Source organism: Ichthyophthirius multifiliis, assembly GCF_000220395.1.
Source record: "Ichthyophthirius multifiliis unplaced genomic scaffold scaff_1120509251281, whole genome shotgun sequence".
In the NCBI taxonomy this organism is placed as follows: domain Eukaryota; phylum Ciliophora; class Oligohymenophorea; order Hymenostomatida; genus Ichthyophthirius; species Ichthyophthirius multifiliis.
The window spans coordinates 2,743-28,590 of NW_004086027.1; the positions used below are offsets into that span (position 1 = coordinate 2,743).

Here is a 25,848-nt window from a genome sequence, read left to right on the forward strand (position 1 = left end):
AGGCCATTATCTATTTGCAATCGACAAAACCAAAATTATAGGGGAAATTGCAACAAAAACAAATATTATTACAATAAATAGAAAAAAATACATATATGACTTTAAATTATTATATATATAATTATAATCTCTCTCTATATATATATATATAATTTATATATATATATAATTACTAGAATTAAATAGTAATAGAATATATTATCATCTGTAATAGTTATTTAATTATAATTTAGATAATATAAGTAATTTCCTTCCAGAAAAAGAAAAACATGTACTCTTTATTTTAGATAATACAATTATTATTTTTTTATTAAAAAAAAATATATAAATACATTATAATTAATATTCCAATAAAATTGGCACCTTTTAAATGAATTATAGGATGCATTAAAAAATATAATAAATCATAAAAATTAAAATAAAGATCAGCTTTTTACTCATCATCTAATTTTTAATAAAGTTAATTAATTCTGTATATTTTATGAGCTATATCAATTAATGAGAATAGAAACATATTAAAATACCATTAAGTATACTCACTTGTTGTATTCAAAATAAATAATGCATAAAATAAGTATAAAACTATTCTTATAACATCTACATAAAAATTAAATTTATTTATATTTAATTATAAGGCATAGTCTTGAAACTTTATTTATTAAATAGTTTTTTTTAAAATATGTATTTGTATTTAAAATATTTTTTTTATTATTTACTTCAGTTAATATTGTATCGTTTGAATTATAACTATTTACAGATTATATTGATTGAGAACCACTTAGTATTATAAAAGGTGCTTCCAACATTTTTTTTTTTTATTTTAATTTAATAAAAAGATATAAAAAATAAATTTATTTAGATATAAAATAAATAAATAAAAATATAATTTATTTTATAAACTTATGAAAATATTGAAAAATTTAGTTTTTTTTAGTAAAAAAGAAAAAATATTTTATCACAAAATAAAAATAAAAGGTATAAATAAATAAATATCTTATATTTTTATATTAAATCAAACTTTTTCTATTTTTGTTTTTGAAGAAAAAATAAAGCTTTATTAAATAATTAATTATAAGAATTACATTTTTTATTTTTCGTCTGTATAGCATGAAGACTTCTTGTTATTATCAATGTTTATTATATTAGGATTTTTTATTATATTATTATCTTTCTTTGTATAATAGTTTATTTTATCTTAATTATTTATATCCTTATTAAGATCCTTATTTACAAAATATATACTTTTATTTAAATTAGAAATATCTTAGAATTAATTAATTTCGATATCCTTGATTTAATTAAACGCGTTTAAATAAGAAGAAAAATTATTGTATTTTTAAAAATAATAATCGATTTCATCAAAAATTTTATAGTTAAAATTTTTATAAAATTCTAAATCCATGTTAATGTTTTAAAATAAGTTAAAATAATGTTCATAATTCTTTAAATAATAATATATTTAATAAAAATGTATAATTTTTGATTATTTTTATATTTTATATTTATATGAAACTAAATTTATGAATATAAAATGTATGAAACATATATAAATTAAATAATTTTTAAAAAATATTTAAAATAAAGTATAAAAGAATATATTATAAAATTGCGTATGAATATTTATAAAAAATAATATAAATATATATATTTATATATATATATTTATATATATATTTATTCATATATATTTATTTATATATTATTACCATATTGCTTTATAATGATTAATTAATTAATTCTTATTCATCATAAGTTATCTAAAACTAATTATTATTATTCTAATTTTATATTTTATTTTATTATTAGTTATTATCTATAAATTATTATATTTATTCTGATTTTTTATATTCTCTTGTTACAGGATTTTAATTATCTAATATATTTGAATTTTCTTTAGTTTTTTATAGTTATTAGTTTTATTCCATAATATTTATATTAGCATTATATATATTATTTTGATTATTATTTATTTATACTTCTTAACTAATAATGTTTTTTTCTCTTACATAATTTTCTTTCAATTCATTTATTTTTTTTAAACCTTATCTATACCAATTTTCTTTATTTAAATATCCCTAAATATATATAAAATAATATATATTTATATATATATAATAAAAGATACATCAGGTAATTATAAATCATATTAAATTAAATAAAATAAATCATCTTTTTAATTACTTTTTATTTAATAAATAAACTCCTATTGAAATTTTTTCTTAAAAAATTTATTCACATCTCCTTTTTTCGCTTATAATTTTTTCACTGTTATATTTTTTTCTTAAAAGCGATTTCCTCTAATATATCCAAGCAATTATTTTTCTTAAAAACTTCTATAGACAATTACCACCAGCTTTTTTCATTAAAACCGTATTTGTAATTTTAAAAAACTATATTTTCAAGTTCATTTTTAGGAAAAAAAGGGTTTCTAGTTGAATCCTATATTTTTTCTAATACTTTTACATTTCCCAAAAAAACATCTATGTTCCTTTGTTTACCTTTGTCTTTAAAATTATTATTTAAATGCCTTTCTACAGAAGTAAAAAACTCGAATATTTTTCCTTGTCCTTTCTATTCTTGAATACCTTATTTATGAGCTTTTGTACTACCGTATTATTAAGAAATTTTATCACCCATTCTTTCATACATTCCTCGAAATTCTGTTAATATAGGAGGACATTAAGTCCCTAATTCTTAAAATTTAGTTTATAGTTTATACATTTTCGAAAATTGGTAAACTAATATAATTTCTCCTACTAAAGCTTAAAAAGAATTTGTTCTATCTAAACAATCAACACAGTTTGTACGTAAAACCCCATTTTATAATTCTATATATTGAGAATTTTGATATGGTTTGGAAGAATTACATACTTAAAATATTCCTATTTAATGTACTAAATAATAGGCAAATGAATATGTTTTTTCTACATATTCTTATTTATCTCTTTTTTTATATAAGATATATATGATTTTATTTTTTACGTTTTTAATTGTTTTTTAATATCAAAATGGTAATAAAATATTTCATTTCTTTAATCTATATTCATGTTTATTGTTCTAATTACATGTTCGTATTCTTTTGCCAATAATTATTCTTTGTACTGGTTTCGAAGGATTTCACTAAGTCCATACAGTATATTTTTTCTCCATATCGAGAAAATAAATCTCCAAAATTTTTTTTGTGGCAGCAAAAAAATGATCTTAACTATTTACTAATTTTTATTTTTTTATTTATTATATATAAATATATAAAACATATTATTGGAGGCTTTATTTTTGTAAATAAAGGATTTTAAAACCAATATAAAGGAACAGAACCTCTTACTTAAATAAAAGACGAGCAAGAAGGCTTTTTATAAGAAGATTCTAAGTCAATTAATATTTATTCAGTTTCAACAAAATTAGCGGAAAAACCCTATGAAATAATAATAAAAAAAAAATTATATATAAATAAAAATAAATATATATATATATATATATATATATATATATATATATATATATATATATATATATATATATATATATATATATATTTATATTTATATATATTATATGTATACTTCTTCATTCATCCCTCTTTTAAGGAATCTTGTACCTGCATGATGTCTGCATCTTCTAGAAATTATTGTTGTACTAAATTATTTATATGTTGTTTTAATTACTATTTTTATTATATTTTTTTAAAAAAAATTATTTATATATTTATATTTAGAATACCTATTTATTCAATATATCCATGTAATATAGGTTATATCCATTTTTTATCTTAAATGGTTTTATTAAATTCTGAACAAGCATAATAATTCCACATGAATATTTCTGCAAAGTTTTCGATGTTTTTTTAACTCGAAAATAATCTGTATAATCCTCCTTCATTTTTCTTATTTAAGTTTTTGGCATTTTTTAATACATTTTAATTTAAGCTATTCGTTAAATCATATGTACAACTTAAATAAAAACATTCGGATAAATCGTAGCCTAAAAGAAGTTTGTAACATTCCTCTTCGTCTTTTTATTTTATTCCATGATAAAGAGTTAATACATCTGTTTTTTATATTTAAGATATTTTATGCCCTATTTTTTTTTTTATATTTTTTTTTTATTTTTTTTATTCTGGAATATTTTTAACTTCCTATTCTAGCTATTTTTTGTAATTATTTAATGTAAACCATATAATAGCCTTCTTGGAATTTATAAAATCCAATAATTCCATAACATTTGGCAATTAAAATAGGCTCTTTTTATAATTCATTTAGTTCTTTTATTTATTGAAATGCTTGGTCAAATGTTTCATATTCAGTATAATCTTCGGTTAGAATTTCGTGTAGTTCGATATAGTTTAAGTCTTCTTTGTTATTTAATATTTTAATGTGCAAAATTTTGTATTTTTTTTCAAATTTAGAACAACTTAATAATATATAATACTTTTTTTGTTTAATTTTTATTATGTTTTATATATATTTTTTGATACTGTTTATATTTAATATATTAATATTTCTTTATATCGACTTATATCTTCTTTTGGATATTCTAAGTTCATTTGTTATTTTAAGTATATATAAATATTTATTTATAAACTTTTTTTATTAAATTAATTGATATTTTTGTTATAAATTAAAATTATTTTTATCTTATTTATATTATATTATTAATTTTTTTATAAAATAAGGTTATTTTTATTATTAATATTGTCTTTATTATTTTTAATTAAATAAATAAATTATAATTTCAAATAATTAATTAATATATTATCTTTAATAATTTTATTTTTATTTATTTATTTTTATTTATAAAAAATAAATAATAATCGAATACTTTTAAAAAACAACTAAATAGTAAAATTTTATTAATAAAATTATTTTCTATATTTTATTTAAAAAATTTAAAAAAAGAAAATAAATGAAATAAAGCAACAATCAAGCTATATTAAAAATATCTTAATATAAATAAAATATAATAGGAAATTTTTTAAATCCGAAATTGGAATTATTATTTAATCAAGAAATATTCAATAGCCAACATATAGATTTATACCATAATTTATAATACATAAAAATATATATTTTAATTATTAATATAGTAACATCTAATTTAAATTTGGAAATATTAATGATAAATAGTTTAAATTCTTTTTCATTAATACTTTTAATATTTTCATAAAATATATTATTTAAGTATTTATAAATTTAAAAATGGAAAAGAATTTTGATTTTATTTTATTTAATTTTTGAAAGCGAAATGTTTATGTTTACAATAATAAAAAACTATAATAATTCAATATAAATTATAATAGTACAGATTTTACTTTTTTTATAATTATTTATTATATTGGCGACATTTTACGAGGCTTTTTTTATAATAATTTTAAGAAATATATTCATTATTTATTAAGGAAATAGTGAATTTAAAGAAAAAATAGAAAAAACAATTTTATTTTGCACTATAAATATATTAATATACTTATAAATAAATAAATATATTCGAAATTTATGGAAAGTTTAAAATTTTTACCAAAAACAAGTATAAATTAATAATAGTTTATTTAATAATTTACATGCTATTTTAATAATTTGTGATTAGAAATAATAAATAATTGAGTTGACTTAAAAATCTAAAGAATTTTTATAAAAATACGAGAATTTATACTAAAAAAAAATCACTAATATAAGTTAGATTTTTACATCAAAATAATAAGAAATTCATCTAAAAAATGCAATTGAATTTTGTCTATAATAAAACGAAGGAATAGAACTAGAATTTTATATAGAAAAATTTAATAATAATTATAATGATATTTTATAAGAAAATAGGGTTATTTTTAAAAAATAGTCATTAAAATTAATGAAATTTATCATTTTTCCAATCATTTATAATGGAAATATGAATATTCAAATACTAATTTAAAACTGTGATAAAAGATAGGCTATTTTAGAAACTTGTGAATTCTATACTAATTATGTCTTATAGAATTGTATCGAAAATATATCTTCTTTGGAAAAAGAATATGTCAAATGGAGCAATATGGTTAGCTTAAATATTATTAAAAATGATGATTTAAAGTAACTTTCGTAAATTTTATATGAAAATCATGTCTAGTATAATTATTTGAGTGTCTTGAATATTTTATAGAGAGAATTCGGCCAAAATACACTCAAAAATTTCTAAAAATTTGACCTTAAAGCATGTATGATACATTTTGTGGAAGTTATTATGGTCAAGAAAATATAGAATGTGTAAAAAATATATTTAGAATTCGAAGAGGCATTTCCTTCAGAAGAAGTTTCGGGGGATGACGTGTAATTTCATTTAATGATGACTTGTTTATTAGAATTTATTATAGATTAAAATAATACTAACTAGAATTAAGAAAAGGCAAATACTCCAAAAGAAAAAGGAAACATGAAAAATGAAATAAATATAGATTGTAAATTAAAATAAATTAGTAAAAGTGGAAATTATGTAATATTAATAGAATTTATGTTTTTATGTAGTTAAGAGGCAAAATAATTTTTAAAAGAAATTTTAGAAGAATTGAAAATTGAAGAAGATGAAGAAGGAAATATAGAAAACTTTAATAAATTATTATCGCCTTTTAAAATAGGAAATAAAAATAAATAATAAGTTGATTTTTTAATAATTTTTACTCTTTTAAAAAGATATGGTGGAAAAATATATCTATAAGAATAAATTGAAGATAGTTTCCTTGAAATTCCTAATAAAAATTAAATAAATTTTCAACATGTTATTTTTTGTTTAGAAATGAATTTTTTTCCAGTAGAAATGAAAACTGTTAGTGCTGAACCTCCTCCTTAAATATTAGGATCACCTAGTACTAATAATATTAAATGGTAAATATAAAAAAATTCATTAAGAAATCCTACTGTGCTTAATTTAACTTTTTGTAGAGAACCTATGAAAAATAAGTAATTTTTTATTTTTTAATATATATATACATATATATAAAAATATAAATATATAAACATATATATATATATATTTATATATTTATATATTTATATATATATATATATTTATTAAATTATTCTTTTACTTTTTTTTTTTTTTTATTAATAATAAATTATGTCAAAGAATTTAAAAAATAGTTAAAAGAAATATACATGGGAATAAAAAGATATAAAAGAAATTAAGAAAATTTAATTGTAATAAAACAAAGTAAATCCAAATGTTGTATGTTAATAATTTAAATCTTAAAAAGGCCAATAATAATTTACTGAAATCGATAAAAATAATAATAATAATAACTTACTAAATTCTTAAAAAGATAAAAAAAGCACAAAAAAAAATGTTTCAGGCTAAGAATTACCAAATAATAAAGTAGCAGCAAAATCAAAAGAACCTTAAGAAATATAAATAACAAGAAAATGCTCTATTTAATAATAATAATAAATATTTGAATTTTAAATGTATAGAAATGATAGTGAAGAACATAAAAATAAATTTACTAGAAATTAAATTAAGAAAAAAGAATCTATTTTAATAAGAGAAGATAGTCAGAGTGATAATCATAATAGTTCGAGTAATATTAATCTTATTTCGGTAAAGGAAATAGGACTTGGTAATAATAATATTGTATAATCTGCTACTCTATTGAGACTTTCTTAATAATAAATTGAAAAATAATAATAATAAAATGATAAATAATAATCTTAATTATTAAATGATTTGAAATAAGAGAATGAGATAAAAATGCATAAATCGGATTTTTATTATGAATAGAAAAAAAGAAATTCAATATAAAAATTACTAAATGAAGAAAACATATAATAGATTGTATAGTCACATATTTAAAAATTAAAATATTTTTATACGAAATAAGCTTAATCTTTACTAAGGGAGATTGTGAAAAACTCGAGTATTTTAAAAGAAGAAAATTAAATTTTTATAATTGAAAAACCGTAAATTCAACTCTAAAATCCATTAAAAAATTATAGAAAATTAATAAAAAAAGCTCTTGCTTTTAGATAATAGTAATTATAAGATTAAAGTGGAAAAAAAGATATGTTACATTAAAAAAAAATATAAAGCTTAAATATTGATAATAATAATTATTTTAAAATGTCCTTAGAAAGAAAAGATAGTAATATTTAAAATGAAGAATTATAGGTTTTTTAGTCACTAGATAATATAGAAAATAAAAGATTTAATGACAAAAAATTAATATAAACATTACCTAGTATAAATAATTTTGCTAATATAGAGAGATAAGAAAGTATGATATCTAAAAATAATTAATTGAGTTTGATAGTAAATTAAAATAGATAACATAGATAAAGTATTATCATTAATAAAAATATATAAAATTTAATATAATAATAATAATAGTAATAGTAATATTAATAATAATAATAATAATAGTAATAATAATATTAATATTATTAATAATAATTATAATATAATGATTAATATTAAATAATAAATAAATAATAATCTAATTAAAATTTATAATTAGAAAAATAATAAAATTAATTATTAGAATAAGAATAAATTTAATAATAAGACTAAGAATAAGAATAAGATTATATAGAATCTTAAATTTATAATTTTAATATTAATGAAATAATTAATTAAAATAGATAAACTTAACATAGAAGATAATGGGTTGCAACTGATTTATGGAAAAAAAAAGTAAATATAAAATATATATATATATATATATATATATATATATATTTATTTATTTATTTATAAATATAAAAAATATTTTTTTTTTTTATACAAATCTTTTATAATTAAAGACTTTCTAAATTTCAGATTCTATATTAGTTTATACAGAAAATAGTTAGATTATATCCGAATTAAAATAATTTTAGATTGAAAATATAAAGGATATGAAAAATATTATATTTGTAAGAGATAATATTGATTTCATTAATGAATATAAAAAATAATTAGAAAACTCAATGCTATTTAAAATGATTATATTAGATTTTTCTTCAGAATGCGAAGAAGATAATTATGAATATGAAATGGCTGCTACTATTATAAGGAAATGGGAATAAAAAAATAAAGTCCTAAAAACTACTTTAGTTGGAGTAAAATTTAAATTAATTATATATTTAAACTAATTTTTATTTAGATTTCTAATTAAAAAGATTTCAAAAGTAAATATGACTAAATAGATTTTTGGATTGATTAAATAAATAATTTTTATGAAATATATTAACAAATTATAAAATAAATATGATTATTTTATTTATTTTATAATTTTAAAATAATATACATATATTAATGAATATTTAAAATAATTTAAATAATAATATATTTAATTAAATATATTCACTATGTTAAATATTTATAAAATAATATTTAATAATATATATAAATATATTATATATTTATATATATTTATTTATATATCATATACAACATTTATAAATAAAAAATTTAAATTATTTTTAAATTTATAAAATGATTTACGATATTAAAGTTAGTCATCCTAAATAGATAATTTTATAATTTTTAATAATTTCTTTGTTAATTATTTCAATACATTTTGTACTTACAGCAACTTTATCTTTTGTAGATTAAGATGGATGTATAAGAAATTATTATAGATCATAAGGTTTTGAATTAACATCATCTTATAGAAAATTATTAAATGAAAAAAGTTAAACCTAAAAATGTCTTATAAAAAAAGCTTCACTTGATTATTGAGTTTAGACTTTAATTATTGAAATGATTACATTTTAAAAATATAAATAATTTTTATAAATTGTATTATAAATATTATATATTCCAACTATATATTAGATTTATAAATTAAATATATATATATATATATATATATATATATATATATATATATTATTATTGATTTTTATACTAATATAAATTTTTTATATATTAACAAAAGAAACTAAAATTAACAAAAAAATAATATGAAAATATATATTTTTAATATTATAATCCTTTTTTATCTTATTTATATTGTATTTATAAACTTTATTATCAATTTATTATAGGAATTTTATATTATATTACTTTTACTATATATCTTAATTATACTAGTTATTCTAATCATATTAGTTATCTTAATTATCTTATTTATTAACTATTCACATATAAAAATATCTAAATCAAGTTTAATAAATACGATTTACAGTAAAATATTATTCATATATTTTATATTTGTAAAAGCAAGTAATTTCATTAAAAGTTATAGTAATAATTATATAAAGATTTTATATTTAAGTAACAATGAAATTACACAAAAAACAATTGAAACTATTTAATATAAAAATTAATATAATATAGACTGTTCCCATTTTAATTATTAAATTTTTATTATTTTAAGAGAATTTCAATATTATTCAAAATGTAAATACTCTTAAATTTATAATAAAGCTTTATTTTTAATCTAAAATATAAATAAAAAAAAAACCTGTGTGTCAAAAATATAAAAATATAATATATTTTGTTTATATAATTAATCAAAGTATAGTTATTTTTTATTTCCGAGGGTATTTATAAATAAAATATAAGTTTATAATTTTATGATAGTTTGTAATATATATATATATATATATATATATAATATACTTAATATAAATTTTTACAGTAATAATAATTATTTAATTAATTAAGAATATCTATAAATACATATAATTATTTTATAAGTTAAAAATATTAAATTTTTTCTTTTATTTATATTTTATAGCAAAAATTAATATATAAATTTTATTAATATATACATATACCTAATATTATTTATATATAAATAAATATTTTTATTTATATAAAACTATCATATATATAATATAATTATTTATTTAATATTTTTGATTTTTTTTCTAAAGTTAAAGTAAAAATTAAAAAAAATAAAGATAAGAAAATTTTTTTAATTATTATATATCATACTTTTATTATTATTTTTTAAAATATAAATAATACATTTTAAACTTTAATTAAATAATAATTTTAATTTATTTTTTTAAATAGAAAATTTATTTATATATATATATATATATATATATATATATATATATATATATATATATATATATATATATATATATATATATATATTATTATTATCAATTAACTGATTTTAATCTTTTTTCTTAATTTGTTATGAACACTTTTGTTTTTTATATTTTTATATTTTTGTCAAATTCACTCATATTTTATGAGTTATCTTAATTTATATCTTTATTTAAATTGTTATTATTTGCTATATTTACAAAAGATATTTTTTCTTTTAATATTGATTATGAATTTATATTATTATTATTAATTAGTTATAAAGAAGTAAATTTTTTCATACTATTATCATTTATTTTTATATTTGAATAACTTTTGTTTTTAAAACTAGTAAAATTGCCTTCTATAACGCTATTTTCTTTTTTTTAATTTATATAATTGCTAAAAATGTAAATACTATTTTATATTTCATTTTTATATAAAATATCTATATAAATTTTTTTATTTTAATCTTCTAAATTTTATAAAGTTCTACTGGCTTTATTACGTGTAATATTTGTATTATTTATTATATATGATTTGTTATTATTATCAAAATTATTATTACATTTGGTAATTTATTATTTTAAATTAAAATCTTTACTTTCATTATCTATAATATTTTCATTATTTTTTATTTTCTATCTGATTATAAGATATTTATTTAAATATTATTTTGATTATTGCTTACGTAACTATTGCTAAAAATAAGATATAAAATTTGCCCGAATATAAAAAAACAATAAATAAAAGAAGCTGTTATAGAAATACTAATATAAATTTCAAATTAATTAGTTATTTTATTTAAATTTGAATAATAGAAATAAAAAAAACAGACACATTCAAATATTCTTACAATTGAACTTAATAAAACTACTTAATAATTTACTGAATTATAATTTTGAATTAAACAATTTTTAACAGCATAAACATATGTATTAACAGGTTAGCGTAAATAAAGACAATTTATTAATAGAAATATAACACTAAAAAAAGTTTATTTTATAGTCATATTTTATCTAATAATGTTATATAGGATTATAAAAAAACACAATATAATACATAAAAAAGAGAACTTAAAAGATAAATAAAAAAAAAATAATAATTATAAAAAAAAAAAAAAAAAAAATTTATATATATATATATATATATTTATATATATATATTTTTCTTTATTTTGCAATTTTTTTATTTTACTACAATCGAATAATTTAAAATAGTTTATTTATAGTTAAAAATAAATTCTTAGTATTTTATTAAAAAATATTAAAGAATACATATTACTTCTAGCATAAACTTCAATCGTATAGTGTATTATTCCTTCAGAACAAAATGAATTTTCATAAATTGTAAACTAATTGTTATAAATACCAATATTTAGGCAAATAAATAAAATTTTAATACAAAAAAATACACTAAATTTTTCAGTACTTATCTAATTAAAAGCAATTATATAACTACTTATTACACATAGAACTCTGGCCTAATTTTAATTTTAGTTTATATAATTTCTTTAATTTTTATTTTTTTTATATTAACAAAAAATGTGTTTATATAAATTTAACCTAATAAAAGGAACTACTATTTATAGATTTATATATTTTAAAAGATATAGGAAAGGACGAAATTTTCCAACTTGAATACAAAATTAATACATGGTCCATTAAAAGTAATTTACAAAGATAAAAAAATAAAAAATTATAATTTTTTTAAAGCTAATTGTTAATGAAGCTATAAGCTATTTAAAGTATTAATAAAATAATCAAAATATAGGATTAAATTAGGTTTTATTAATCTTTTATCATTTAATATATTTCTAATATTATAAAAATCAAGGATATTAAGTAAATAATTATCTAAATAGAATAATAAAATGTTTTATGATAGGTATTTATATTTACTAATTTAAATCTTTTCATTTTATATATCATTTTTAAAAAAATAATTATTTAATTATTATATAAAAATTCAATTATAAATTAAAGATTAAAAATTTCTATTCATATTAATAAATAAAAATATGAAAATTAAATAAAATTATATTAAAATATATAATATGCTTAATATATATTTATATAATATAAGTAATTAAATTATTGTTTTTTTTTTTTTTTTTTTTTTTGAAATTATAAAAAAAAATATAATTATATCTTTAATTTTAAAAAAATGTATTATAAAAATATATATTATTTTATTTTTTATATATTTATATTATATCATTGTTTTAGATTTATTTAAAATATATTTTTATTTTAATTTATAATCTTTTGAAATTATAAATTAAAAATATATATATATATATATATATATATATATATTTAAATAATTAATATTAATTATATTTTTTTATTTTTGTTTTCGATATTTATATTAACAATTTTTTAATTAATTATTTTAAAAATATTTTTTATTTTTGATTTTTAATTTTTAAAATATTAATTGTTTAAATGAAAAATTTTTATATTTATTTTCATATTTCTTGTATATTTAAAACTTGTTTTTTTTATTATTTAAAAGGAAAAATCCATTCAAGTATACTTTCTCCCATAAAATATTTTAGATTTTGAATTTTCGATAATTTTCTAAAAGGATTCTAATAATAAAAATTTTAAATATTTTTTTCTTTAAGAAAAATAAAAAACTTTTTCAGTTCTCATTTCAATTATATTATATTCTAAAGTAGTACAATTTATAGATAAAATACAAATCTAAAAAATAAAAAGCCCTATTGTTAATATACCTAAAGGTAAACAAGCTGAAGAAGCCGCAACTATATGAAAATGTTCTTTTTCGCTCGATAACTTTTTATATTTAAAAAAAAATATATCACTTTGAATATATATATATATCATTAATTTGTCCCCCTTACTTTAATTACAATTTAATCATAAAATGCATAATCAAAAAAAACTGAAAAGGAAACAAAAATTGAACATATTCCAGAATAAAATAAAAATTAAATAAAATATTTATGATTATCTTAACCAACGCAATTTCCAACCCAAGGACAGTGATGGTCCATTCTTAAAATACATCTTTTTTCAAATATATAAATATATGAAAAAAATACATATATATATTATCTCTATTTTACGTTTTGCAAATTTTACAATGATGTGCTCTTATGGGTTTTATTTTTTCACATTTAAAGCAATATTTTACTTATGCAATGTCTTTCATTTAGTCACTTTTTTTATATTAATTTTTTTTTCTCTCTTTTATGTTGTTGTTTTTTACAAATTTTAATATTCTTAGTTAGAAAAAAATTATTTTTTATCTTCATTTAAATATTATAGCTTGTTATTGTTTTCTTCTAAGTCTACTAAATCATCTATATATGCTAATTAATGTTATTTTATTTATGATGTATCGAATAAAAGCTTAGATTCATTTAGTCTTTTTGTTTATATTATTGCATTTGATTATTTAGTATATTCTTTTATTTTTTCTAAGCTATTATTTTATTACATTTAAACCTTTTTATTTTATTTTTAGTATTTTTTTTATTATACATTTTCATAATATATATATCCAGGCGATTATTTTACAGTTTTATAATACGAAATAAAAGTTAAAAACGAGAAAAAATTTATAAAAAGTAATAATGTAATTGCTAAAGGTAAATTCTATATATTTTATTTTTATTTTTATATTTTGTATATTACTATAGTTATTAAGTATCTAATAAAAACATATTAGTAAATAATATATATATATATTAGTAATGATATAACTAATCCGACTCCAAAAAATTTAGTAATGAAATCTCCTTTATCATTTATTTATTATTTTTCTTTATATTATGATATATTTTATTCTTAATCCATTATTTTTTTAAGTTTTAATTTTTTATAAAATAATAGAAAATACTATTATAAAGTAATATTATTCTATTTTTTTATTAATAAATTATTATAAATATATATTTTTTTTAATATTTTAAGCCTATAATTTAGAGAAACATAAAATACATTTACAAATTCTATTTAAAATTAATAATTTATATCATAAAAATAAATAATTATAAATATATTAAAATAAATTATATATGTATTTATATAAAGTAATGTTTATAATTATTAAATAAAATTAATAAAAAAAGTATTAGTATTTTGTTTTTAGTTTTATTATACTCGTTAATTATATGAGACATTAATTTTTTTTTTATTTTTTTTTTACTTAAAAAAAATATTAATTAAAAAGATTTTTTTATTTTTTTACTATATTTAAAATTAATAACAAAAACATATATATTTTTTAAATATGGATATTGAATTTTAACAACAATATTTATTAATTGATTAAAGTTCAAATTCTTTCTAAATACCTATATTCAAAAATTATACAGATACGGAAGTTTATTATATGAAGGAATTATATTAAGTTCTTTAATATAAAGTAACATTTTTTATATAATAGAAAAATAAAATAAAGAAAGTATTCATATATATGAAAAAAAAAAAAAAAAGAAATAAGGAATGGTTGAAATAGTAAAAAATGACGATAAAATAATAAATTCATTAAATATATTACTTCATTTTAAATTAAAATTTCCTGAAAATTATAACAAAGTAAAATATACAAATTTAGAATAAATTTTAAAATAAATATATACATATATATAATTATTAAAATAAATTATAAATATTAAAAAAAAAAAAAAATACAAAGATATATATATGCTGTTAAAATACAAAAGATGCTGAAAAATATATAGAAATGAGCCAAGAGCTACAAGAGAAATATTCTGAATTATAAAAATTAACAATAATAAAATTAAATAAAAAACAAGATTTATGCATACATCCTGAACTTCGATATAATCTTAATATATTAGACGATGAGTATTTTTGTAGATATAAACGAAAAGTAGTAAATGACTGTAATTTTTACTAGAATTTATTATAAAAACAATAACAGAAAACAATAGATACAATAAAATCTTAATAAAAATATAATTATAATAAAACAAGACTAAAAAATTTAGGAGAAGAAAATACCATTTGTCCATATTTTTATATGTTGGATTTAATTTAAAAATGTGATATTGTTATTTGTACACATTCGAATATCTTTCAAGAAAATTAAAGGGATTTATATTAGCATATTAATATGGAACAAAATTCTTTCCTTTTTTTAGATTAATGTTAGTTTTTATATGAAGATATAAGAAATTATAATACGTAAATATATATATAAATATATATTTATATATATATATATATATATATATATATATTTTTTTTTTTTTTTTAGTGTTAATATAGATATTTAAATGATTCATAATTCTATAAAAGCATGTTTTTATTTAAAAAATTAAATTTTGGAAAATAAAATTGTTAATTTGAATGAAATTTAGAAATATGATGTTTAATATTAGAAATATTTATAGAAATTATAAAAAAGCATAAATGCTTAAACTAAATAAAATAATGAAATACCGGGAAACATAAAAAATCCTTTACTTTTTATTGAATTTATATAAAAAGGTTGTTAGGAGTTAAATATTATATTTTAGAGTAAATTGAAATAATAAAGAGATGTTTTTTTCTAAAAAACTTAAAGTTCATAAATTAAAAAAATATAAGAAACACTATCTTAATATTTATAACCAGTAACTAGGAGATCTTTATAGTAAAAAAAACTTTAAATATATATATTATAAATAAATATGATATTTATATAAAATTATTAAAGGAATATATTTTAATTTTTATTTATTTTGTATATTTTTTTTTATAAAAAATTATAATATTTCACTATATTTTATATGTGATTTTTATAAAGTTTTTTATTTATTTTTTAATAATAATAAGTAATATATAATATTATATTATAAAATTTATATATTATTATATTAACAATATTCTATTTTTATTTATTTATATTTTATATTTGAAATAAAGATTTGTGAAATATATTATTAATGATTTATTTCCTTATTTAAAGCTTTATTATAAAGAATAATAAAATAAAAATAAATAATATAATTTTGAAGATTTAAGAGTTTTAGTTGAGTTTTTACAAAGTATAAATTCTAGGTTTAACGAAAATCTTAAATTAGATTAAAGCTTTAATATTTTTTTTTAAGAAGAACCTGAATATAGAAATGATATACTTTTTTAACCTATATTAACAATAGCTCCTAATAAAATTAATACATTAGTTTAAAATAAACTTAAAAATCAATCTTTTTTATTTACATCATCTTGTTTAATTTAATTTTTAGATGGACAAAATATTATATCATAAATATATGGATTAAGTAAAAAAATAGATAAATATATATATATATATATATATATATATATTTATATATATATATATTTTTAATTTTTAATATTTATAGATTCTAAAATCCAAATTTAAAAAATTTAATTAGATTAAAGTGTATAATTTAACGTTATGCCTATTTTTATTACTAAATGGAATGATTAATCTAAATTTTAATCATTTTAAGGAGATAAACACTTATAAACAAGAAACTATTTAAATATAGTCCAAGAAGTTTCTTTGTAAAGTCCTGATGGGATTGTTGTTTATTTACCTGATTTAAAAACAATGAAAATTTTATCAGAAATAAATGAAATTTAGAAATTAAGCACTTTATTAAAACCTGTTTTTTTTGAAAACCCGTTTGATTTTCAATAAACTTAAGAAGTTTTATTATTTTTTTTTATATTTTTATTATTAATAAAAAAATTTAGATTTTATAATATTATAAATAATCATGTGATTATGGAATCGGCGGTATATTTTTTTGTGTTGTAAGAGGAATTGCAGCTAGATTTTTCAGTTTTAATGATTAATATGCGAGATGTGTACTTATTTTGGGATATCCAGAAAGATAATACAATAATTATTTCTTTAAAAGCAATAATAATTAATTACTTAATATTTCAAAGTCAGAATTCACTACTTTTGATACTATGAATGCTGTTTCTTAATGTTTATAATCTATATATACATATCCTTAAGATTATGGAATTATGATATTAGCAGATGAAGTAAAACTAATCGATATTTATATATATAGTATTTTTTATTAAAAATTAGAAATTAAAAAAATAATGTGAATATCTTCCTTAATGGGTAAAATAAAATTTAAAATGGTAAGAAGAAATGACTGTAGGAGATTTTTTATCTACTATTTTATATTATTATAAAGTAATGGGAAAAATATATATATGAAAAAATAATATTATATATATATATATATATATTTATATATATATATAAAATTAAATTTTTATATTAATTTTATAATATAATATATTTAATATGATAATTATGTTTTTTTTAAAAAATATATATATAAAAAAATTCATATTACAATGCTTTTATAATATTTTATAATATAATATTTATATACTTAATTTTTGAATAAAGATAAATTTAGAATTTTATTTTAATTTATTTTGTTATGTATTATACTTAAATTTACTTCTAAGTAAATATCATCTTTTTGTCTTATTATTTATAAATAAACCTATATATAGACTTTGTTCTTTGTTAAAAATAATAAGACTTTATTTTAGTTGATGCTTTTAGAGGTTTAGTTAATTTTTTTATACAAAGTGATATTTTTTATCATATTTTTTGAATTAATTTATATTTGAATTTGTTATATTAGATATATTAATATTTTTTTATTTATTTTTATAAATTAATTAATATTAAAATGATGTTTTTTTTATTTTAATTTCGTATATAATAATAATATATTATTATTTGATTAAAAAAAAAAAAAGTTAAAAATAATAATCAAAAAAAAAAAAATACATATCTTTAAAATTTAATAATAATAAAAAAATAAATAGTAATAATGGTTAGTATCAGAAAAGCAAATTTAAATGATTTATTAGGAATGTAAAACTGTAATTTATGGTGTTTACCAGAAAATTATACATCCAAATATTATTTATATCATTTCATGAGTTGGCCATAAATCCTTTATATAGCAGAAGACGTAAAAGGAAAAATAGTAGGCTATGTAATGGCAAAAATTGAAGATGATGAGGATGTTTTACACGGTCATATAACATCTTTATCAGTTTTAAGGTCTCATAGAAAGCTTGGAATAGCTAATTAATTAATGAATGCGACACATAAAGATATAGTAAACTTATTTTCGGCAAAATATGTATCTTTACATGTAAGAGTATCAAATAGAGCGGCTTTAGGATTGTATTAAGGGAAATTAAGTTATGAGATTTTTGATTTAGAAAAAGGATATTATGCAGATGGAGAAGATGCATATAATATGAAAAAATATTTTGATTTAAATGCAAGACCGAAAATATTACCTTATTATGAAAGTGAAGAAAATAAAGCGCTTTTATAATAAAAAAATGAAGTGAAAAAATAAGAAAACGAAGAAGATATAGAAGAAAATAAAGATAAAAATAAAAAAAATATTAATTATGCAGAAGGAAAATGAAATAATAATATTTAAAATTTAATATATATATACATGTATATATATATATATGTATTTTTTATATTTCCTAAATATTATATATTTCTATTATTTTTTTATTTATATTAAAGGTTCTTCTTTTTTTTTATAAATTTTATATATATAAAATATATATTTTTTATATATTAGTATTTTATTTAAAGATATTATTATTTCTCTTTATGTATTATTTTTATTTATACTTGTATTATTTATTAAATATTGATATTATTTTTATAAATGTAAACTTTCTAATATATTAAATCAACATTTTTTTAAATAAATAAGTATTTTTTTATATAATGGAATTAATATATATAAAAATATAAAAATTAATATATATTAATATATAAAAAATAATTTTTTCATTTATATATATAAAAACTTTATTTATTATATTATATTATATTCTATTTTTTATTTATTAATAAAAAAATTCTTATTATATTAATAGTCTTATTTTTTTTTTATTTATTCAATACTAAATTTATAACTTAATAAAATACAATTCTATTTTCTTTTAAAATAATTTCGTCTGGAATATATTCTATTTAAAATTATTATTAAATAAGTATAGTATTTTTCTAAATATTCTATTATAGATATTTCATTAATTTATAACTTCACAAAAAAATACATAAATAAAAGTTAAATATACATATACTAACATAGTTTTTAATCTAAATTATTAATTGTATCTTCGATTAAAAATTTTATTATAAAAATAAAGTAAATATCACTAAATTATATAACCATATCCTATTATTAAAGATTTTGATTTAAAATCACTATTTTAAGTTTATATGACTCCAGATTTATATTTATGAAATTTTTTTTAAAGAATAAATATTTTTAAAAAATTAAATTGATACAATATAGTATTTATGAATTAATAAATTGTTATATTTGAATATTATGTATAAATATTTTAATGAAAAAAATATAATAAAAATATATCAAAGAAAATATTAGATTATAAATATATTAGAATCAAATTGAAATTTTATAAAAAATAAGTCTAATATATTATAAATTTAATATTTTTAAGAAGTTAATGAATCTTATAATATCAAAAAGTATTTAATTATAAAAAAAGGGCAACTTAAAACATTTCAAAAATAATTTAAAAAATAAATATATATATATATATATATATTTAGTTATATAAAATACATATATTTATATTTAATTAAATATTTTTATACATATATTTTATTATTTACTATTATTATATATTTTTTTGTATATACAATATATAAATTAAAGAAATATATAATGTTTTTTTATATATAATATAAAATTTTTAATTTTATTTATTTTTATATCTATTTTATGTTTATTTTAGTTTTATTTGTTTTTTAAATTGCATTTTATAGAAATTACTAGAATTATAAATATTTTATTTTAAATAAATTTATTTGATATATACTTCTCTTTGTAATTATTTTTTTAATAAATTATTATTATTTTATATAAATATTAATTTTTAATTTTCTTTTTCTTTTTTTTTTCAAATCAAAACCTTGATAAATTTTGTATTTAATTTACTCTTTTATTGTTTGATAAATAAATTTTCTTGTAAAAATTACATTTTAGGCTATAATTCTTTATTAGAATCTTTTCTTTTATTTTCTTTCTTTAACAAAGCATATCCTTAGTAGTTTTTTTAGTTATAAAAATTAATTTAAATTATTAAAAATTTTCCTGTTTTTTTTTTTCACTAAAGTTTATTCTTCGAAGAATATCATCTTTAAACTGTATCAAAATTTATCTAAAAATGAATAAAAGACTATACAAAAAGGCATATTTATTTTTTAATTCATATAAAATAATAATAGCCTAGTTTATAATATACTAATAGTAATCAAATCAAGAAAAAGTGCTAAAAAAAGACAAAAAACAATGAAAAATTTCTAAATTATGTTTCAAAATAAAAAGAAACTGATAATTTAAAAAGATTAATATAAAACTAAAAAAAGGACTTTTATAATTACTTAATTAATGTTTTAAGATTTAAATAATAAAAAATCTTAATAATATTAAAAAAAGAAGATGGAAATCGCAAAAAGAAATAAATGTATAAAAATAAATCACAAAAACTAAACTAAAAAAACTTTTTTATTCATTGAAAGTTTCTTATTATTAAAAAATATAAAGTAAAGTATTATAGTTATAAAAAAATATAAAAATATAATATAAATATACATATAAAAAACGATACAATATCATAAAAGAACTGATAAAATATAAGATATACATAATAAATACGAGGTTTATGTATGATTTTTATATAGTTTTAATATAATTTTGTTTTTATAAATCAATAAAAAAAAAATATAAAATATAATTAAATAAAGATATTTTTTGAAATAAAATATATAAAGAAATATTTCAAATAGAAAAAACAATATGAATAAGAACTATATACAAAAAATATATGTATATATAGATAGTTTCTTTAGATAAAGCAATTTTATTAAAATAAAAATGTAAAAATTTTAAAATTCTTTTATTATGTAAAAATTTAATAAAAATATAAATAAATAAAATATATATATATATATAAATAATTTATTTGTTTATTTATTATATATATTTATATTTATTTCTATAATATTTTTAATTTATATTAACTTTAATTATTTATACTTGACATAATTGATATTCAAAATATATTAATTTATAAAATTAAGTCTCATTGTATTAATTTATAAAAATATCTTTTTTTTTTTTTCATTATATCTATTTATTTTTTATTTTTAATAATAAATTAATTAGCTTTTTTTTTTAATTATTAAAAATATTTTTTTTATTAAAATATATAAATATTAAATTTTATATTAACAAAAATATATTTTTTATAAGAGGAAATATTAAAATTATAAAATTAATTTTAATAATAAAAATTCTTTAATATAATTTTAATAAATTAAATTATTAATTTAAATTTTTTAAATAGTAACTAATTTATTATTTAATTTTATAATTAATATTTTTATATTTATTTTTTTACTTTTATATTATATTTTAAAAAATTAGACATTATAAAATATTGTAGACTTTTAAAAATGTAAAATTTTTAGATATTGTATAATATTTTTTATATTTTAATTATTAATAACTAATAAATTATTATATTAATTATATAATATTATAAATTAAATATTTTGATATTAGTTCTTTTTATTTATAAGTTGTTTTACTTGAATTTTAGATTTAATGATAAATTTTTATTCTTCAAATCAAATTATTAATAAAATAAGTTTACAACATTATTTTTATATAAATTAAAACATATAACAATTTTAGAGCTAATTTTCAAAATTAAAAATTATTATTATATACTTTTTCCCTCCATATAAATCAATTTTTGATTACTTATTTAGCATTTAAAAAAATAATTAAAAATATAAATATATAAAATCAATAAATCTAAAAAAAAATTTTTAAAAAAAAAAAAAAATGTCCTAAGAAAACTAAAACTCAAACGAGAATTCTTAAAAAAACATAACATAAGAGGAACCTTAGAAAAAGAAAAAATTATCAAAATTAGCAGAATTATCATAAACCATAGCCTCATTAGATGTCTAAAGGAAATAAAATCGTAAATAAAGACTTGAAAAATTACATTAAGAATTAGAAACTAATTAATAAATACTTTCTAGATTAAACAATAAATTCGATGAGGAAGAAGAAGAAGAACCAAATTATTAACGAGAATATGAAGGGCAAGAAGAAAATACAGAGGAATAAATAAATAAAAGGGGAAGAAAATAAAGAACAATGTGTGATGGTTTAAATGAATTAAATAAAAAATAATAAAGAAAGACTAATAATAATAGTAACAATAATAATAGTAATAGGGACTTAATAAAAACTAATAATAAGCTTTTTAAGGAATTTAATTTTAAGGGATTTTAAGATGAAGAGGAAGAATAAAATATATATGAAGAAAATTAGTATTATTAAGAGAAATCAATATAGGAAGAGAGTATATAATTTGAAAGAAATATTGCTTAATAATAAAGAAATATAAAAAATTATGAAATTCATTAAAAAAATTATAAAAAAAACTTGGATTAGAATAAGATGATAATTTATATAAAGGAGGGCTTTTTGGATTTTTTTAAAGTTTAAGTTAATAAAATACATAAAGGGAAATTGATGAAGATTGTGAAATCTAATTGGAAATACCGAAAATTTAAAGCCATGATAATGTTACTAATAATACCTTATTTTTAGTAAAATTTCAAGAAGTAATTCTATTATTACTTCTTCTTTAAAATAATAATAATAATTATAATAATAGTAGTAATTAAAATAATAATAATAATAATAATAATTGTAAAAATAATAATAATAATAATAAAATAATCATAATATATGTTAATAATTTTCAAGAGTATAATTATTAAAAAATATGTAATAAAAAATTATTGAAAAAAATCTAAAAATTTAAATGTCGAAGAAATAAAAAGCAAATTTATTTAAACTACACTAGATTCTATAGAACTTAAAAATGATCTAAAAAAATAAGAAAAATAAGAAAATAAATAAGAGGAGTAAGAATAAGAAGAAGACACTTCAGATGAAGATTATCAAGAAGAAGACAAAGAAGATTAAAAAGAAGAAAATATTTCCGAAAAAAACCAAAATTCTAACAAAAATTTAGAAGATGCTGAATTCCATTATAGGAAATTACTTGCATTGGAAGAAGGTATAAATATAGAAGATAAAAATTCAAAAGAAAGTTCAGAAAATTCATAATAAATAGAAGAAAATTCATAATAAATAGAAGAAAATTCATAATAAATAGACTAAATTTCATAATTTACGCAAAATAATTCTTTTTAGATAAATTCAAGTGAAAAAAAGCCCAAAATTTTAAAAAGATTGAAAAGAAATAAAGACGAAGAAATTAAAAAAAATTAAAAGAGGAAGAAAGAAAAAAAGAGAGGAAAAATTAAAAGAAAAAAAAGCTTTGTTATAAAATCCTTTAATGAGGAAAATTTTAAATGATATGATAGAAGATGAAGCTGAATTAGGTTCAGATAATGAAGAAAATGATGATAAAGTGAAATAAATAGATGAAGAAGATGAAAGAAAGGAGGCTGGTATTTAAGAAAACGAAGACTTAGATGGAGAACTGAAAGAAATTATCAATAATTAGGTATATATAGACGATGAAAATGAAAAATATGCCCAAATGTAATTCATGAAAGACATAAATAAGAAAGATAAAGAAGAAATCGAAAATATAATCAATGGGATTTATAAAGGAAAATAAAAAAGGAAATAGTAAGATGGTTTTTTAGTCGATGATGAGAATTTATAAAGGGAAAAAAGAATCGAAAATGCAATAAAAATTTTGGAGGAAGAAGAAGATGATAATGATAGGGATTTTTAAGAAAACAATTAAGAGTTTTTTTCAGTTTAAAAAAAGAAAAGGAAAATGATTAAGTAAGAAAAGCAAATGTTTTATTTAAAAAAGAAATAGGAAAAATTCAGTTTCAATTTGATGAAAATAAATTTGTGGACTCTAATCTTTTTTCTATATTAGAAAAAGGAAATAATGTTACTAAAAAAATTACAGAAAATAAAAATTAGCTGAAGAATTCGGTTTTAAATGTTAAATTAAATAAGAACAAATTATCATAGTTTAATGAAAGTTTTAATAAAGAATAATTAATAAATGAATTTGGAGAATAATTTAATTTTTAGAAAAATAATAATGGAGGGATAAAAGATAAATAAATAATTATTAATAATAATAATAGTAATAGCAATAATAATAATAGTAATAATAATAATAATAGTAATAGTAATAATATTAGTAAATAAAATATTAATAATAATAAATTTTCATTAAATAAAATATTTTCGATGAATACATTACTTAAAGTAAGACCTTCTCCAAGTAAATATATGATTTTTGCTTAAAAAAAATACATAACAATTGATTAATATTTTATTAATTTTTTAAAAATGATATATATAAATTATTAAATATATTAATATATAAATATTTAAAAATATAAATAAATAAATATATAAATATATATGTATTTGTATAAATATGTATATAAATATTATTTGTAAATTTTTTTTAATAATTTTAATGAATAATTCTATTTTTTATAATTTAATAAATTTAGTATAATTTAAAATTTAATTTTTATGAAATATTTATAATATAAATAAAACATTTAAATATATATATAACGTTCTTCTTTAAAATTACTATTTATTATATCATAATGTAAAATATATATATATAATAAAATCTAACAAATAAAATTAAAAAATGTTATGTTTTTTTTTGTAATAATATATTTTAATTAAATATAATTTTATTATTATTTAAATAATTTAAATATTTCTATAATATTTTTAAAATATATATATAA

General features: G+C 14.7%; 3 protein-coding genes across 3 annotated transcripts, besides 46 other annotated features; 1 reads left to right on the forward strand and 2 right to left on the reverse strand. All coding sequences in view use genetic code 6, as the record gives it.

Moving 5' to 3' along the window:
* Positions 1-135: 135 nt before the first annotated feature.
* Positions 136-168: a microsatellite.
* Positions 138-171: a microsatellite.
* A 1,461-nt stretch (positions 172-1,632) lies between these two features.
* Positions 1,633-1,700: a microsatellite.
* Positions 1,639-1,700: a microsatellite.
* Positions 1,639-1,701: a microsatellite.
* Positions 1,702-1,763: 62 nt separating this feature from the next.
* Positions 1,764-1,804: a microsatellite.
* Positions 1,805-3,065: 1,261 nt separating this feature from the next.
* Positions 3,066-4,194, reverse strand: IMG5_175220 (polyphosphoinositide phosphatase, putative; the record flags this gene model as incomplete). Its single annotated transcript, XM_004029634.1, has 4 exons — positions 4,133-4,194; positions 3,721-4,077; positions 3,564-3,664; positions 3,066-3,415 (listed from the first exon to the last, which is right to left on the reverse strand). Coding segments are annotated over exons 1-4 (851 nt in total), but the record flags the coding sequence as incomplete, so codon positions are not given.
* Positions 3,428-3,521: a microsatellite.
* Positions 3,442-3,562: a microsatellite.
* Positions 3,639-3,707: a microsatellite.
* Positions 4,079-4,113: a microsatellite.
* Positions 4,084-4,115: a microsatellite.
* Positions 4,195-4,765: 571 nt separating the features above from the next.
* Positions 4,766-4,794: a microsatellite.
* Positions 4,795-5,444: 650 nt separating this feature from the next.
* Positions 5,445-5,482: a microsatellite.
* A 1,462-nt stretch (positions 5,483-6,944) lies between these two features.
* Positions 6,945-7,034: a microsatellite.
* Positions 7,035-7,623: 589 nt separating this feature from the next.
* Positions 7,624-7,669: a microsatellite.
* A 656-nt stretch (positions 7,670-8,325) lies between these two features.
* Positions 8,326-8,440: a microsatellite.
* Positions 8,327-8,452: a microsatellite.
* Positions 8,453-8,457: 5 nt separating this feature from the next.
* Positions 8,458-8,532: a microsatellite.
* A 128-nt stretch (positions 8,533-8,660) lies between these two features.
* Positions 8,661-8,717: a microsatellite.
* A 619-nt stretch (positions 8,718-9,336) lies between these two features.
* Positions 9,337-9,387: a microsatellite.
* Positions 9,388-9,787: 400 nt separating this feature from the next.
* Positions 9,788-9,829: a microsatellite.
* A 186-nt stretch (positions 9,830-10,015) lies between these two features.
* Positions 10,016-10,063: a microsatellite.
* Positions 10,016-10,072: a microsatellite.
* Positions 10,073-10,530: 458 nt separating this feature from the next.
* Positions 10,531-10,562: a microsatellite.
* A 410-nt stretch (positions 10,563-10,972) lies between these two features.
* Positions 10,973-11,049: a microsatellite.
* A 1,017-nt stretch (positions 11,050-12,066) lies between these two features.
* Positions 12,067-12,114: a microsatellite.
* Positions 12,115-12,149: a microsatellite.
* Positions 12,150-12,407: 258 nt separating this feature from the next.
* IMG5_175230 (hypothetical protein) lies at positions 12,408-14,163 on the reverse strand (the record flags this gene model as incomplete). Its single annotated transcript, XM_004029635.1, has 3 exons — positions 12,408-12,466; positions 13,969-14,018; positions 14,078-14,163. The coding sequence occupies 3 exons, from the start codon at positions 14,161-14,163 to the stop codon at positions 12,408-12,410; spliced, it is 195 nt and encodes a 64-aa protein (XP_004029683.1).
* Positions 13,270-13,301: a microsatellite.
* Positions 14,164-16,170: 2,007 nt separating the features above from the next.
* Positions 16,171-16,222: a microsatellite.
* Positions 16,223-17,264: 1,042 nt separating this feature from the next.
* Positions 17,265-17,310: a microsatellite.
* An 852-nt stretch (positions 17,311-18,162) lies between these two features.
* Positions 18,163-18,238: a microsatellite.
* Positions 18,182-18,221: a microsatellite.
* Positions 18,239-18,324: 86 nt separating the features above from the next.
* Positions 18,325-18,354: a microsatellite.
* Positions 18,355-19,444: 1,090 nt separating this feature from the next.
* Positions 19,445-19,478: a microsatellite.
* A 269-nt stretch (positions 19,479-19,747) lies between these two features.
* Positions 19,748-19,802: a microsatellite.
* A 471-nt stretch (positions 19,803-20,273) lies between these two features.
* Positions 20,274-20,307: a microsatellite.
* A 574-nt stretch (positions 20,308-20,881) lies between these two features.
* Positions 20,882-20,929: a microsatellite.
* A 719-nt stretch (positions 20,930-21,648) lies between these two features.
* Positions 21,649-21,689: a microsatellite.
* A 1,583-nt stretch (positions 21,690-23,272) lies between these two features.
* Positions 23,273-23,301: a microsatellite.
* Positions 23,302-23,724: 423 nt separating this feature from the next.
* Positions 23,725-23,823: a microsatellite.
* Positions 23,824-24,012: 189 nt separating this feature from the next.
* On the forward strand, positions 24,013-24,817 carry IMG5_175240 (hypothetical protein; the record flags this gene model as incomplete). The annotated part of the gene is made up of 1 exon (XM_004029636.1): positions 24,013-24,817. A coding segment is annotated over exon 1 (377 nt), but the record flags the coding sequence as incomplete, so codon positions are not given.
* Positions 24,196-24,272: a microsatellite.
* Positions 24,338-24,395: a microsatellite.
* Positions 24,365-24,412: a microsatellite.
* A 386-nt stretch (positions 24,818-25,203) lies between the features above and the next one.
* Positions 25,204-25,299: a microsatellite.
* A 118-nt stretch (positions 25,300-25,417) lies between these two features.
* Positions 25,418-25,489: a microsatellite.
* Positions 25,432-25,502: a microsatellite.
* The last annotated feature ends 346 nt before the right edge of the window (positions 25,503-25,848 follow it).